General features: G+C 46.5%; 1 protein-coding gene across 1 annotated transcript in view; it reads left to right on the forward strand.

Moving 5' to 3' along the window:
* The first annotated feature begins 3,138 nt into the window (after positions 1-3,138).
* The window catches only part of FERMT1 (FERM domain containing kindlin 1), a 38,190-nt gene continuing 26,849 nt past the window's right edge, over positions 3,139-14,479 (forward strand). The window contains exons 1-3 of the mRNA XM_074949689.1: positions 3,139-3,166; positions 7,967-8,140; positions 11,604-11,837. Coding sequence (XP_074805790.1) covers positions 7,990-8,140; positions 11,604-11,837 — 385 coding nt within the window. The 5' untranslated portion in view covers positions 3,139-3,166; positions 7,967-7,989. The remainder of the gene's footprint in view (positions 3,167-7,966; positions 8,141-11,603; positions 11,838-14,479) is intronic.

Consider the following 14,479-nt stretch of genomic DNA (forward strand, 5'->3'; position numbering starts at 1 on the left):
ACTCCATGTTAAGGCTGTTGCAGGGCTTGAGGAGTTCACACTTGATTACTTGGCTGGTGAAATCTATGTATAGATCACTCAACCAGTTTGGGGTTTGTGCCCTGTTTCTTAATAGTCTGCCCTGAGGTTGGCACTCACAGTCATGAGCCTCTCTAGACAGCCTGACATATACAATGGGGCCTAGGTCAGGTTATAGGAATTACTGGACAGATATCATATGAACTCTGGTTCATTCACACGTGTCTGGATGAGATCAACATTCCCAACAGGCTCCAATAAGAACTTGATTTTTGTTTCTGGGCTGCCACTTGTTTTCCATTATGGTCACCTTCCCCTGGGCTGAGACTTTGTATCTGACAGTATTTATCCTCAGCCCAGGCCAAAGACAGACTTCCCTGACACCATGTGTCTGTCCCAAATCTCAGCTCCTGGAGTACCTTGATCATTCGGTGTGTTTACTTCAATTTTCTCTGTTCAGGATCCTGATCAGAAAAATTGCCCAGGAAAAGATAAGTGAATTTTCTTCTTCCCTAAAGCCAGCATTAGTACTCCCCTGATTCTGGAGACAGACCCTGAGAGCACATGACATCAATACAGCATTTTAATATGACTAAATGTATGTAAACAAAGACTGTGTACACTTAGGCCAGACTTACATGATGGGCGGCTCTATCCTGGGCAGCAGTGACTGAAAAAGATTTGGGGGTCAGGATGGATAATCAGCTCCCAGTGTGATGCTGTGGCCAAAAGGGCTAATGCATAAACAGGGGAATCTTGGGTAGGAGTAAAGGTTATTTAACCACTGTGTCTGGCACTGGTGCAACTGCTGCTGAAATACTGCATCCAGTTCTGCTGTCCTTAATTCAAGAAGGATGTTGATAAATTGGAGAGGGTCAGAGAAGACCCATGAGACTCATTAAAGAATTATAAAACATGGCTTAGGTGATAAACTCCAAGAGCTCAATTTATTTATCTTAAGAAAGAGAAGGTGAAGGGGTGACATAGACTAATCAAAAGTACCAACATAGGGAATAAATATTTAATAATGGGCTCTTCGCTCTTGCAGAGAAGACATAATACAATCCAGTGGCTGGTAGTAGAAGCTAGACAAATTCAGTCTAGAAATAAGGTGTACATTTTTAAGTGAGAGTAATTAACCATTGGAACAATTTACTAAAAGTCCTGATTGAATCTTAATGGAAAATCCATCTTTCTGGGGGGAAGGTCTATGGCCTGTATTATACAACAATCAGACTAGATGATCACAATGGTCCCTTCTGGTCTCCAAATCCATGAATCAAGGAAATGGTAATGAGGGAAGCTGGGAAAGAAAACGGCTGCCATCCGTATGCAAAGCATAAGAATTGTTGAGGATGGTAAATGCTTTGAAGATAAATCTCCTGTAGGAACTTAGTTAGATTTTCAGCTGGGGCCCTGCTCTGCTTATTCCCTATTCTCTGTGGCTAGAAGAAGGATGGGAATTGGATTGTAATGCTCTCATCAGAAGTAGATAACTGACTATTTCACTTATGCTGTGGCATTTTCAGGAGTTGCCAAGACGGTGAATAGGACACAGCTGTTCTTGTATTTCTTGCATAACTCCATAGGTTACCCCTTCTGGACCATGCCCACTGACCTCATTTGATCAAAGCTGTAGGCAACCATTTGCTCCCAGATTGAAAGAGCCAGTCACCAGTCCAGCCAGGGTTGGTGGGAAGCCAGCAGATAGCTCTGAGACAACTGAGGGGCAGCCACTGACCTCGCCTCACCACCCAGCGCTTGTTCTAGCTACCGCTTGCAAAGCACTAGAGTCTTCTGCTTCACTTCAAGGACTGCTTCAACTTGCCCTGTGCCCTGTATTCTTCCCTTGAGTGCCTGATCTCTAGGACCAAAGCCCCATATAGCTTCATGAAACATTTGTATCCCTGTGTTCTCCAGGGAGAAGCCTGTGAGGCAGGTGGGTTTTACATAGGAGGGACCATGTTTGCTGTACTGTCCACCCATGTTAGTATTGCTTGGGAGGGGGGCGGGGAGCATGCAGGGTGTCAGGTGAAAGCACATGGGGGGGACTCGGGATGTCTTTTGACAGTTCATGTTTATTTGGCCTGATGCCACTTGAATTTTCACACCCAAAGGAGGGGGCTGAGGCCAGGCCTACCATAATTTGAGTGCTTGTCAAGGCCCTGTATGGGGAGGAGGCTACTCCTTCAGGTAAAAATCTCCCTAATTTATAAACACAGAGTCCCTGCCCACCAGGGAAAATCACCACATTTACCTGTGGTAGTGACACCAAGATAAATGGGGACTAGTACACACCGAGGAACCTTCTGGCCTTATAAAATAGAAGGTGGCAAGGCTAGAAAGAAATGATGGGCCAGGAGACCCCTTCCTACTTACTTGTTCTTTCACTTCTGGGCTGCTGTCTTCCTTGTCCCTCCGTGGCCTGCTGGCAGGGGAGGAAGGTCACACCAGACGTGGGAACATGCAGCAGAAGCTGGGAACTACCTGCTCATTAGGGTGCGGTGACCCACAGCAGCAGCTGGTGACAACAGTCTGATACTTTCCCAGTCTTTCAGGAGTGGCCTGAAATCCCCATCCTCTGTTACATCTGCCCCGGGAGCGGGGGATTGACAGCTATACTTTGTCCAGGGCTGCCGCTGACATCCTAAGCAAAGTTTCCCAACACTGGACTCCGCCAGAACGTCTGGCCTCACGCACTTGTTTGTGGCCCCGTCTTACCCAAACTAACGCACGAGAACCTGAACGTGCCAGGCCTGTCAATAAGCACCAGGGGGACCGACCTGTATTTTGCCAGAGCCGTGAGAGAGGCGCGTTGGTTGGAGAATCCCAGGGGCAAAAAGCTACTCTGGACAAGTGTAGTTCCCTGCTCTGCTACAGACTCCCCAGGGGAACCTTGGGCAAGTCACTTAGCTCCAGATCCTCAAAGCTATTTGGGTGCCTCACGCTGCTGTTGATTCCAGTGAATACCGGAATACCTTTCGGGGCTTTGGCCTTAGCCTCCCCGTGCCTCAGTTTCCCCATCTGCACCGGGGGATACTAGCACTGCCCACAGGCGGGGGCCTGTCAGGATAAACACAGTCAAGCCTTGGGGGCGCTCAGTTACGATGACGGAGGGAGTCACAGAAGCACCATGGACGGATAATTGGTACGGTGCCATAAGCCTGTGTTGTATGAAGCTGGGGAGAGGCCGGGGGCAAAGGGTTGTTTGCAGGCGCCGGCGGGCTTGCCCCGACCCGCCCATGCCCCGCTGCCAGACGGGGCGGGGGCCCTGCGGGCGCGGGGCCGGGCCGGCTGCGGGAGCCGCGGGCAGAGCTAACGCCGCGCCCTGCTTCCCCGGGGCCCCGCCGCGGCGCGGCGCAGCGCAGCGCAGGGCAGGGCCGGGCTGGGAGGAGGGCGCCTCCCCCGCGCCGTTCTTAGGCACCAGGTGCTGGCGGAGGGAGCAGCCGCGGGTCGGGGAGCTGCTCTTGGACAAGGCACGTGAGTGTGAGCGCTGGTGGGTGGGGAAACGACCCTGAGCAGGGGCAGCTAGACCCCTTCCCCAGTGGGCAGCTTCCCCCAAGGCTCTCCAGCCTCTGCTCTTCTTCCTCGGGCAGGAGGGATTGAAGGAGGGGATGATTCTTCCTTAAAGTCCGACTGTTTGCAGGTCTCTGGGCAGCTCCTGCTATGTTGGTGGGAGAGAAGAGGTTGCTTTGTGTGATATCTGTATCCTGGGGGCAAGTGGCAGTTAGTTGAGGGGAGACATATTAATTGTAGGGTGGTTTGTTTGTTTTTTAAAGCCTAATGGCCTTAAAAGGTCCTTTGGAAAAGGAGATCTGGATACCTAAGGCCAAATCCTCGGCTTGCACAAATAGCTGGTGGCAGTCCCAGGGAGCGTTCTTGGTTTCCACCGGGCTTCTAAAGACTTCTGCATGTAAAAACCCGCTTTAGAACAAACAGCGGTTCCAAGTTCACGCTGAAATGACTGAGTTGGAGGGAGGGGTTGGAGGAGGAATGTGGGGCAACCAGATTTTCTGACTTTAACCGCTGGTAGCCATTAAATCAGGAAATAGTCCTGCCTCCTACACTTCTTCAGTGTCATTCTGGGGTGTCCCATAAGTGTTTGCTGTTGAAGAAATTTGGGCAAGATCCTGCAGTCCTGGAAGCCAGTGGAAGTTTTGGTAGTGGGTTCAGCAAGCTGCATCCTAAGGGCTTTGTACGATGTTTTAAAACTTACATTTGAGAGTCTTGATTTCCTAACCCAAATGGCATGGTTTTTAAATAGGTGCTATAAATTTTGGTATCGATTCTTGAATGCCAAGGCCATAGGTTCTTAAGAAATACCTACGGTAAACAGAGTTCTTTTTGTTGTTAATATTTTTATTTTTTGCACTGGTGTGATCATTTAAGCTAAGGAAGAAAACACTTTCAACTAGTAGGAAAAGAAGCAAAATTCCCATTGGCTTCAGTTGAAGAAGGGTTGGGCCTCAGGCCAGTTTGTTTACTCTAAAATTAATTAAAGGTTGTAAAGTTTGGAGCAGTAAGGGCTAAGATTTATTATCTGTGCCCTTGCGTGTTTTCTAAAGAAGGTAACTGTAATGTGTTTCCCAGCAATTAAGTGATTTCTATTCCGTTGTTGCTATGACATTATTTACAACTATTGATTTAATACATTCATAACAGCCCAGAAGGCATCATTATCACCTAGTCTGACCTCCTGTAAAATTTCACCCAGTGGTGCCTGCATTGAGCCCAGTACTTGTGTGTAACTAAATTATATCTTCCAGAAAGGCATCTAGTCTTGATTTGAAGACGCCAAGAGATGTGGAATCCACCGTTTCTATTGGTAGCTTGCTCCAGTGGTTAATCACCCTCTGTGTTTAAAAATGTATGCCTTATTTCTCATTTGAATTTGTGTGGTTTTAACTTCCAGCCACTGGTACCCATTATGCCTTTCTCTGCTGGATTATCTATTCGTGTTTGTTTTTATTATCACAGACAAAACCTCTGGCTTGAAAGAGAAATATTGAAGAGAGGCTTTAGAGAAATAAATCAAATAAGGCACCTGTCACAGTTACAGAGCTAGCTGCACCTCTCTCCCCTTCCAGGTTTCTCTGAGTGCACCGCTTCATGCCTCTCCAGGGTGAAATCATGGGATTCTCCTACTCTTAGACCAGGCTGGGGGCTGCATCAACCATGCTTTCCCAGCAGGTCCAGCTGGGTTCCGCATCTGTGGTACTTCCCTTCGGGGGTTTGTGAACAAAGTGGCCACCTTAAACCAGATGGCCGCCTTAAACCAAAGCATTGTTTGATTTCGACAGCAATAATAAAGCACAACATAAGGGGGGGAAAGGTTTTTGACACGGATATAGGCCTTCCTGGGGATGGTCTAACTTCTTCATGCCTCCCCAGGAGGTGTCTGTATGTGTCTGAGTCTGACCAGCTTCTCAGCAGCAACCGTCTGCCTATCTTGAGAGAGAAAATCGTTTGTAGCATTCCTTGTCCTCTCAGTTTGTGGGCTTTGGGTCCCTGCTGTCCAATCGCAGTTTGGTAGGCTCAACAGGAGGTCGGGCCAGTCACCACAGGGCCAGTGGCTCTCCCCCCTGCCTTGTAACAACCCCCACGTGGGTACTGAGGTATCATCTCAAGTCATTCTTTAGCCTTCCTGTTTAACCCAGTGTAGTCATACAGAGAACATCCCAATAACCAGCTCACGCACGGCATTCTTAAATTATTCCAGAGCAGCCTCTGGCCATCGTAGTGCCCACCTGCGCTTAGATGGGTGCAGGGGGATCTTTGGGCCCACACAGAGCTCTGTGAAAGCCAGTGGCTCTCAACCCAGTTACAAGGTTCCAGCCACATGAATGCAACTTCAGGATTGGGGCCCTAATGTGCCTTTTTAGCTTTAAACACAAACATAGGTTTCACTGTAACCCAAACTGAAGAGAAGGAGGAAGAGTATTTAGGTGCCAGAGCTGGTGATCCTATTAGTGATCAGTGACTATAACATCCATGTGGATGACGAGCCCTCTGATTGGGGTCCAGGATTTCATGGCTACCGTGACGCTAACCAAGGAGGCTGTTGGTTTTACTCGCAGTAGGTTCCAATTTGGACCTTGTGTTTTGGGATGGGGGTGAGTAATCCTGAAATCCCTACCCACCTCATTGATTGACCATTGCTTCCCTCAGTTTCCCTCTCCCTTGCGAGAGGGCCTATTTGGATGGTTCACCCTCAGAAACTGATTATACCTGAGTGGAAAGCTGAGGGAGAATGCCGTTCCCCTGGCAGACTGTGCTACCTAGTGGAATGTCACGTGAGAGGTTGTGGGATCATCGCCTGTGTTCTCCAGCTTGCTACGCCTCGGGACATAAATGCTTTCTTTGAAGTTCTTTTGCCCTGTGTTCTATAGAGGGTGAGACTAGATGAGCTCATCGTAGAAGTATAGGCCTGTAAGGGGCCTTGAGAGGTCATCTAGTCCACACACACACCCCATCCTGAATCAGGACTAAAATCGATGCATCATAAGGCTAATTTTCCTCAGCCATGGATAAGGTTGCCCCTAGGCATTCTCTTCTTGGACTTTGGTCTAATAGGTCACCTTGGCTTACAGGTGACCTGTGGCAAATGCAGCAGAAGGGAAATGCTGGCATGCCAGTGCCAGAAATCTTATCCTGAATCTGACCAAATGAGATACAAAGACTTTAAAAAAAAAAATCTTACATTGTGGCTGTGAAAGAGGCAAAGAAATGGTTCTTTGCCTCTGTTGCAGGCCTGGCAGGGTCTCTACTAGTGGGCGGTCACCAGTCTGCTGTACTGGACCCAGTCTTTGGATCCCACCTGCTCCCAAGCCCACAGAATCTGAGCAGCGTCCAGATGCTCTCTCTAGTCCTTACCTCTTGGGCACATTCTATCCTACACCCCTCTGTGGGATTGTGGGACCCCATGGTCCAGCTGCCCTAGGTCCCAAAGAACCAGTTCAGAACCTGCCCCAAATCCTATGCACACTCTCCCCAGAACTCTACCTTCATGGGCGCTCCAGTGTATAGTTTAACTCTTCGGAGACACACGGCAGATAACGCAAGGTACTCACTCAGGCTTTGCCAAGAACTTCTTAAACACACATGCACCTTACTCATAGACGGCACAAGGAATTTACAGACCTATGGAAAAAACAATGCACAGTTGAATGCAGTTTCCTCCTTCAGAGTCCTTACCACTCCTGAGAGTCCTTTAGGGTTTGGTCATAGGGGACCAGGTCCATCTTGCCCCCCACATCTCCTTCTCAGTCTCCTCGCTCTGGTGATGGTCTTCCTCCCTTTGCTAGAGAGCCTGTCCTTTGAAAAGCAGGGTCTGACACCTCTTCCTGCTTCTCTTCTCATGTTGGGGGATTTTCCATTCTCCCCCTCCCCCACTCTGAATGGCAGAGGGTTGCTAAAAGTTAGTGGCTCTACCTGGCACCCCTCTGGAGCTATCCAGGTAAGGCTGTACAGTTGCTGATGGTCCTATTTCAGATTTTCAGATGTGGTGCATCTTCTACCATAAAAAGGAAGCTATAATCCACACTGAAGGTCACAGTCATAAACAGGGTGCATAAAATCAAATGGAATTCATGAGTTTACATAGACAGAGTGATGAAACTTCACAGCCTCCACCATGGCGTCTGTGATCAGCGGGTCTGCTTCAGGGAGTGGGAAGCTTGCTTGAACAGAGCTGTCTCTGCTGTTTTGCTGGTTCAATTTCCCCCTGTTCTGAAGAAATATTTCCTGACTTCGTCGCTAAAATCATTCAAATCCAGCGGGAGCAGATTCTGGAGGAAACATATGCCACACCTCTGCTTAAATTTCTGCTATTTCTCTCTGAGCTGTTGCCCGCATCAGGGCCTTAATTGTCTATTTCTTGATTATTATTTTTGTTGAAATGCACTGTGTTTTGAACATCTGTTGATTTATGATTTCTTTTACTCTGTAGAACTCACAATAGAGATTGCTGAGATGACTTCCTCAAACGAATATGGATACAATTCTTGGGAGCTCATTGTCACAGTCGATCACCAGTATGAAGAAGAGCAAAAGGAATTTACACTTCGGGTCTCGGGAGACCTACATATTGGTGGAGTGATGCTCAAATTAGTAGAACAAATCAGTGAGTAGAGAGAGAGAGTTAATTGGCATACTGTTATTGAAATTACATGTGTGGATTTCCCCCTCCTCCCCTTCCTTGGCTCAATAGACCAGGTAAAGGAAAGGTTCAAGAGGAAACAAACATGCAGCAAGGTGAAGTAACTTGCCCTCAGTCCCACAGCAGTTCAGTGACAGAGACAAGAATGGAACCCAGATTTCCTGAGTCTCAGTCCAGTGTACCAGCCACTAACGTAAGCTGCATCCCGAAATAATTATCCCGGGGTCCTGATCTTGCAGTTGGATCCACACAGGCCAAGAAGGAGCTTCCGGATACAACTATCCCTGAAAAAAATATTGACTATAAATGTCATTGTCTCTAGATTTCACATAATACAGATATTTCCTCCACCACACTCTCCACAAGCATATTTGCTCTCTTCAAATCTAGCAATCTTTGGTTACCTTCTTGCTGACTGCTGAGCAGGGCCTGTCTATATTAGCCAGGTGTGCATGCAGTGGGATTTGCATTCCTCAGAGTAGAGCACTGGGCGCAGAAGAGATGTGATCTGGGCACCACTATTCATATCTTTGACTTTTGACTTCTCGTCTTGCTTTTGTGACTACCATATACAACAGCAGTGCTGCTGTCATCTTTGGTCAGCTTGCTCAGTCCATTGCGTGGCCTGTCATGACTAACTTTCTGTACCTCTTTTGTGACTGTGAATTGTAATTCAGGACAGGTTTACACTACAAATTTACAGTGGCGCAGCTGCACCACTCTAGCGCTTCTGGGGAAGACGCCCCAAGCTGACGGGAGAGAGCTCTCCCCTCGGTTAATAACTCCACCTCCGCGAGAGGCAGTAGCTATGTTGTCAGGAGAAGCTCTCCCGTCAACATAGCGCTGTCTACACCGGCGCTTAGGTCAGTATAACTACGTTGTGCAGGGGTGTGGATTATCCACACCCCAGAGTGACATAGTTACATCGAAGTAATTTTGTAGTGTAGACCAGGGCTTAGTGTCATCCAAACTGAGAGGCCAGTTCTTCTGGCATGCAGCCGACACAAGGATGCTAAAGAATTCACACACACACAAAAAAGCCCTGGCATTTCACCATCAAACATGCTTCTGAGTGGCTTGTTTCTTTTCCAAGATGATGGTTGTTGTAGAAAAGAGTTCACTGGATTCATTTGTAAGAGCTTAAAGAGTGCCTACATCCTATTCAGCCTGGAGCTGTTGAAGCTGATGGGGAAACCGGGGTAATTTCAGAACTCAAAGGAAAATTTAAAAGGTCACAAAGTCCATTCCCTTAATCCCTTGCACTCCACCCCTTTAGCCGAACAGCCGCATAGACTTTTACCTGTGATGTTTAACAAAAAGAAATCTACAGTACCAAGTGAACTAGATGGTCAACAACACATCCCAGCTCCTACATGAACTGTGTCTGTTCTCTTTCGACGTTACAACTTTCTGGAAACAAATGAATTTGCTTTGTTCGATGTATTTTTAATTTTTTGTTTTAAAATGAGAGCTGTTTCTTACTTTAAGGCCAGAAGGATCCAGTCGGACTGCCTGTATAACACAGGCCATTAAATTTCATCCAGTTACTCCTGTATTCAACCCACTACATTAGATCTGGTTAAAGCGTATCTTCCAAAAAGGCATCCTGTCTTTGTTTGAAGACATCAAGAGATGGAGAATCCACCATTTCTCTGGTTTTCATCAAAAAAGCAAAAACTTCGTTTTCAGGTTTGGCAACGGAAAACCAATTCATTTTTTTTTTTTAAATGTTTGGTTTTTGAGAACCAAAACCTGAAAAATTTCAGCCAGTTGGGCAAAAATTTTCAGTAAACCTAAAAATTTTCCCCTGAACTAAAAAATGTCAGGTTGCCAGAAACCAAAAGATTTCTGTGTTCGGGGTGCTGGGCGAGGCAGTTAGTTAGTTAGTGAAAACTGAGGGGGGGAATTAAAACTTGACATTTCCCACAGAAAATTCAATTTTGATGAAATAGACATTTTCCATCCAAAGCACTTCAGAGCTGGTCAAAAATTTTCCATCAGTTAATAATTTTACCAAGGAAACTATTCTTCCAGCAGTAGATAAGCACTGTCACAAAGCTGTGCTTTGTCACAAGACCTTGTCTCTTTCGAGCAGCTCCTGCATTTAAAAGATAATCCATCCAACAACATTTTAAATTTCTGGTTAATTTTCATTAGGTGGTGGGTGAAATGATGCTCAGGTTGTTCATTATTTAGAAGCTCTTTGTAAGAAGTGTGTTCTGCAATAATGTAGAGAATTCTGGATTAAAGGAAAATCTGTCAAATCATACAGCTACATATTTGCTCCAGTTATATCTTTTTTTTTTTTTTTTATCATTTATCTTATTGTCATTCCTGAAGGTCCAAACCAAGATCAGGGCTCCACTGTGCAAGGTGCTGTACAAACACATAGTGAGAGATGGTCCCTGCCTTGAAGAGATTCTAATCCAAATAGCTAAAATGGGCAAAGGGTGGGAGAAAGCTCAGAAGACGTGGATTCACCTCCTAGCTGTGCTGTAGCCGTCTTGAGCAAGTCACTGCATTTTTCAGTGCCTGAGTCCCCCGTCTTTCCTCTTGTTCCCCTTCACAGGCACCACTGCGATCCACAAACCTCCCGCTTGGCTGCCACCTAACCCTGTAGTGCCTAACCTCACTTGGCATCTCAGGTTTTCCCTTCTGGGCAGGTGCACTGCAGCCCCTCTGAGTGCCCGTCTCCTTCCTGAGCGTGCACACTACTGCCTCGAGATAGGCATCTGAATGCCCGTTTCCTGCTTACGCCCCGGAGCAGTTCACAAACTGGGAAAGAGGTGTTCTGCTCCCAAGTCGCGTGCAGGGGCCCAATCCAGTAGGTGGCCTCTGAGCATGCCTCCCAGCCCGGGCCCCTCCGGTGAGTTCACACAAAACAGCTGGGGTGGGACTTCCCTCACAATCTTTAGTGGATTGGGTGCTCACCCCAGGATGTGGGAGACCCCCAGTTCAAGACCCTCCTCCACCTGAGCGGGAGAAAGGATTGGAACAGGGATCTGCCACCTCTCAGATTTACGAGCCTGTAGAATCATCCTCACTCTTTCTCTGGCCCAATTAATATTTAATTATTAAATTAAAGTGGAACAGAAGCAGCAGGCGAGATTGAGGGAGTCATACACTAGAATAGCCCAATAGCTAGGACACTCACCTGGGAGATGGTAGATCCCTGTTTTAATTCCCTTTTCCTCCTCAGGGAACTTGAACCAGGGCCTCTGTCTTACTGGGTGTTCGTACAGTGTGTAGCACGCTGGGGCCTTGATCTCAGGGTTTCTAGTTGTTACCGCAGTACAGATATTAACAACATTCTCATTGTTCGTCTGATCTGTAGCGCCGTGTTTCAAAACAAGACTTTTGAGTGGATCTGCTTTATAGTTTGTTGCCGATCGCGTACTTTGCATGCCCTTGTTTGATCTTGCCCTAGATTTATCCCGGGACTGGTCAGACTACGCTCTTTGGTGGGAGCAGAAGAAGTGCTGGCTTCTGAAGACCCACTGGACGCTGGATAAGTGTGGGGTGCAGGCGGATGCCAAGCTGCTCTTTACCACGCAGCACAAGATGCTGCGCCTCTGCTTGCCGAACATGAAAACCGTGCGGCTGAAGGTCAGCTTCTCTTCGGTGGTGTTCAAGGCTGTCGGTGACATCTGCAAAACCCTCAGTAAGTGACGCTTCATCTGACTGCAGGTGTATTTCAGGGCTTCCTGTTGGCTCGATGTCTGCTCCCCCTACTCATGCAAAACTCCTTCCAAGTTCAAAGAGACCCCTCGTATTCGAGGCTGGGAAGAAATTTCCCCCCATTCAGATTGGCAGTGACCTTGGTGGCTTTTTGCCTTCCTCTGTAGCATGGGGTGAGGGTCGCTGGCTAAGATCATGTGGGCATATCACTTCCCTGCCACTACCAGGGCCCCAGGCATTGGTGCACCTCTGTCCCTCCACGCTGCTACAGCAGAGAACAATAGTTTAGTCTCCCAAGGGCTGTAATCATAGAATATCAGGGTTGGAAGGGACCTCAGGAGATCCTCTAGTCCAACCCCCTGCTCAAAGCAGGACCAATCCCCAATTTTTGCCCCAGATCCCTAAATGGCCCTGTCAAGGATTGAACTCACAACCCTGGGTTTAGCAGGCCAATGCTCAAACCACTGAGGTCTCATTCCGATTGTTGGGCTTGGTGTGGGGGTGGCTGGTGGTGTTGGTGGGCTGTGCTATACAGCAGGTTTGGTGGGCCCTTCTGGCCCTAAACTCTATGACCTCAGTCCCAGACCTTTCCAAAGAGAGCACAGACTTTTACATTCAGAATCTAGTGCAGGTTGGCTAACAGGGTGGGTCTCCGCCCTTACAGATCCCTGATCGATAACATTATCAGGAGCTTCTCCTGTGACCAGTGTTCCCTCTAATTTTTGACAGGCCGTGTGCGCAAAAAATTTCTTCTGTGCAAATTTTTGTGCGCGCAGTCTTTCGCCATGTGCGTGGGGTTTAGGATCTGTATGCGCGTACACATCTTAGAGGGAACAGTGCCTGTGACCCATGTGGTTGCTGATTAGCGAGAGTTCTGAGGGTGGCTTTAGGTGGCTGAAGCCACCAACCCATTTCACGCTGTGCACGGAACAGCTTGAGGCCCGTTCTGCTCTTGCACCGGCCTCACAACAGTGTAGCCCGCAGGGTGGGTGGAGTTACTCCCAGATTACACTAGCATAAATGAGGTGAGACTTGATCAGGCCCATTGTTTTTTATTTCTTAAGAAGTGAATTTTAGTGCTTGAGAAACTTGTAGCACTGATCAGACCAGGACATCCATCCTGCTTCCCAGCACAGCCCTGTCAACATACTACAGTGCTGAGCCACAGTAAGCCTGGTATGCCAATGACAGATTTATCCCAAGCTGCGATTTGCAGTGGCTTTGAAATATGCCAAATCTACAGTAACTTTTTAGCTAATAGGATTAAACTGAGACCACATCAATCTCCAAGCTCTTCTCATTTGAGAGCATACCTAATCCCCATTTTAACCTAGATCTTCAAAGATCAACACACCTAGCTCCATAAAAAATTTGTTAACCCAAGCCATGTTAACCACAGTGCAATTTTTAGTTCAGTCTTCTAGCACTGGAGTATAAAAGGGGTGGAATGTCTTTATTACACTTAGCAGCTATGATGCAGTGACACCATAATTGCTTAACCAGCATTTGATTGGATTTGAATATTCCTACCCACAAAAATTACTTATGTGGTTCATGTTTTAATTCAACCTGGAATGTTTTTGCATGAATGAATCAGATGTAAAGTTTCTTTGTTTATGAACAATACTCTTATATTCTAGAAAGCAAAGTACGAGGAATGCATCTAACAGCATATGTGCTTAGCACAATATTGCATTCATATCAGTAGCATATAGTCAAGATTGGGCATGCACGTAAAAATGAAATGCTATAAACTGGGAAATGAAATGTGTGTATTTCAGCTACGGTGGGCCTAATTCTGTTCTCACTTAGATTGGCGCAAGCCCCTCCACTGAAGTCAACGTGGTCAAAGGCAGTTGCATGGGTGTTAGTCAGAGGAGAATCTGTACTATGGTCTTCTCAAATGCAATCGACTTTATTACAGGGCTGTTAAGCAATTTAAAAAATTAATCGCGATTAATCGCACAATTTTTTAAAATTACGATTAATCGAATGATTAATCATGCTGTTAAACAATAATAGAAAACCATTTATTTCAATATTTTTGGGTGTCTTCTACATTTTCAAATATTTTTCAGTTACAATAGAATACAAAGTGTACAGTGCTCTCTTTATATTTTTATCAAAAATATTTGCATTGTAAAAACAAAAGAAATAGTATTTTTCAATTCACCTCATACAAGTACTGTAGTGCAGTCTCTTTATCATGAAAGTTGAACTTACAAATGTAGAATTATGTACAAAAAATAACTGCATTCAAAAATAAAACAATGTAAAACTTTAGAGCCTAGAAAGTCCACTTGATCCTACTTGTACAGCCAGTCACTCAGACAAACAAGTTTGTTCACATTTGCAGGAGATAATGGTGCCCACTTCTTGTTTACAATGTCATCTGAAAGTGAGACCGGGCATTCATATGGCATTGTTGTAGCCGGCGTCGCAAGATGTTTATGTGCCAGATATGCTAAAGATTCTTATGTCCCTTCATGCTTCAACCACCATTCCAGAGGACATGCTTCCATGCTGATGACGGGTTCTGCTTGATAACCATCCAAAGCAGTACAGACCGACACATGTTCGTTTTCATCATCTGAGTCAGATGCCACCAACAGAAGGTTGATTTTC

The sequence above is a fragment of the Natator depressus genome, chromosome 3 (genome assembly GCF_965152275.1).
Source record: "Natator depressus isolate rNatDep1 chromosome 3, rNatDep2.hap1, whole genome shotgun sequence".
Classification (NCBI taxonomy): domain Eukaryota; kingdom Metazoa; phylum Chordata; order Testudines; family Cheloniidae; genus Natator; species Natator depressus.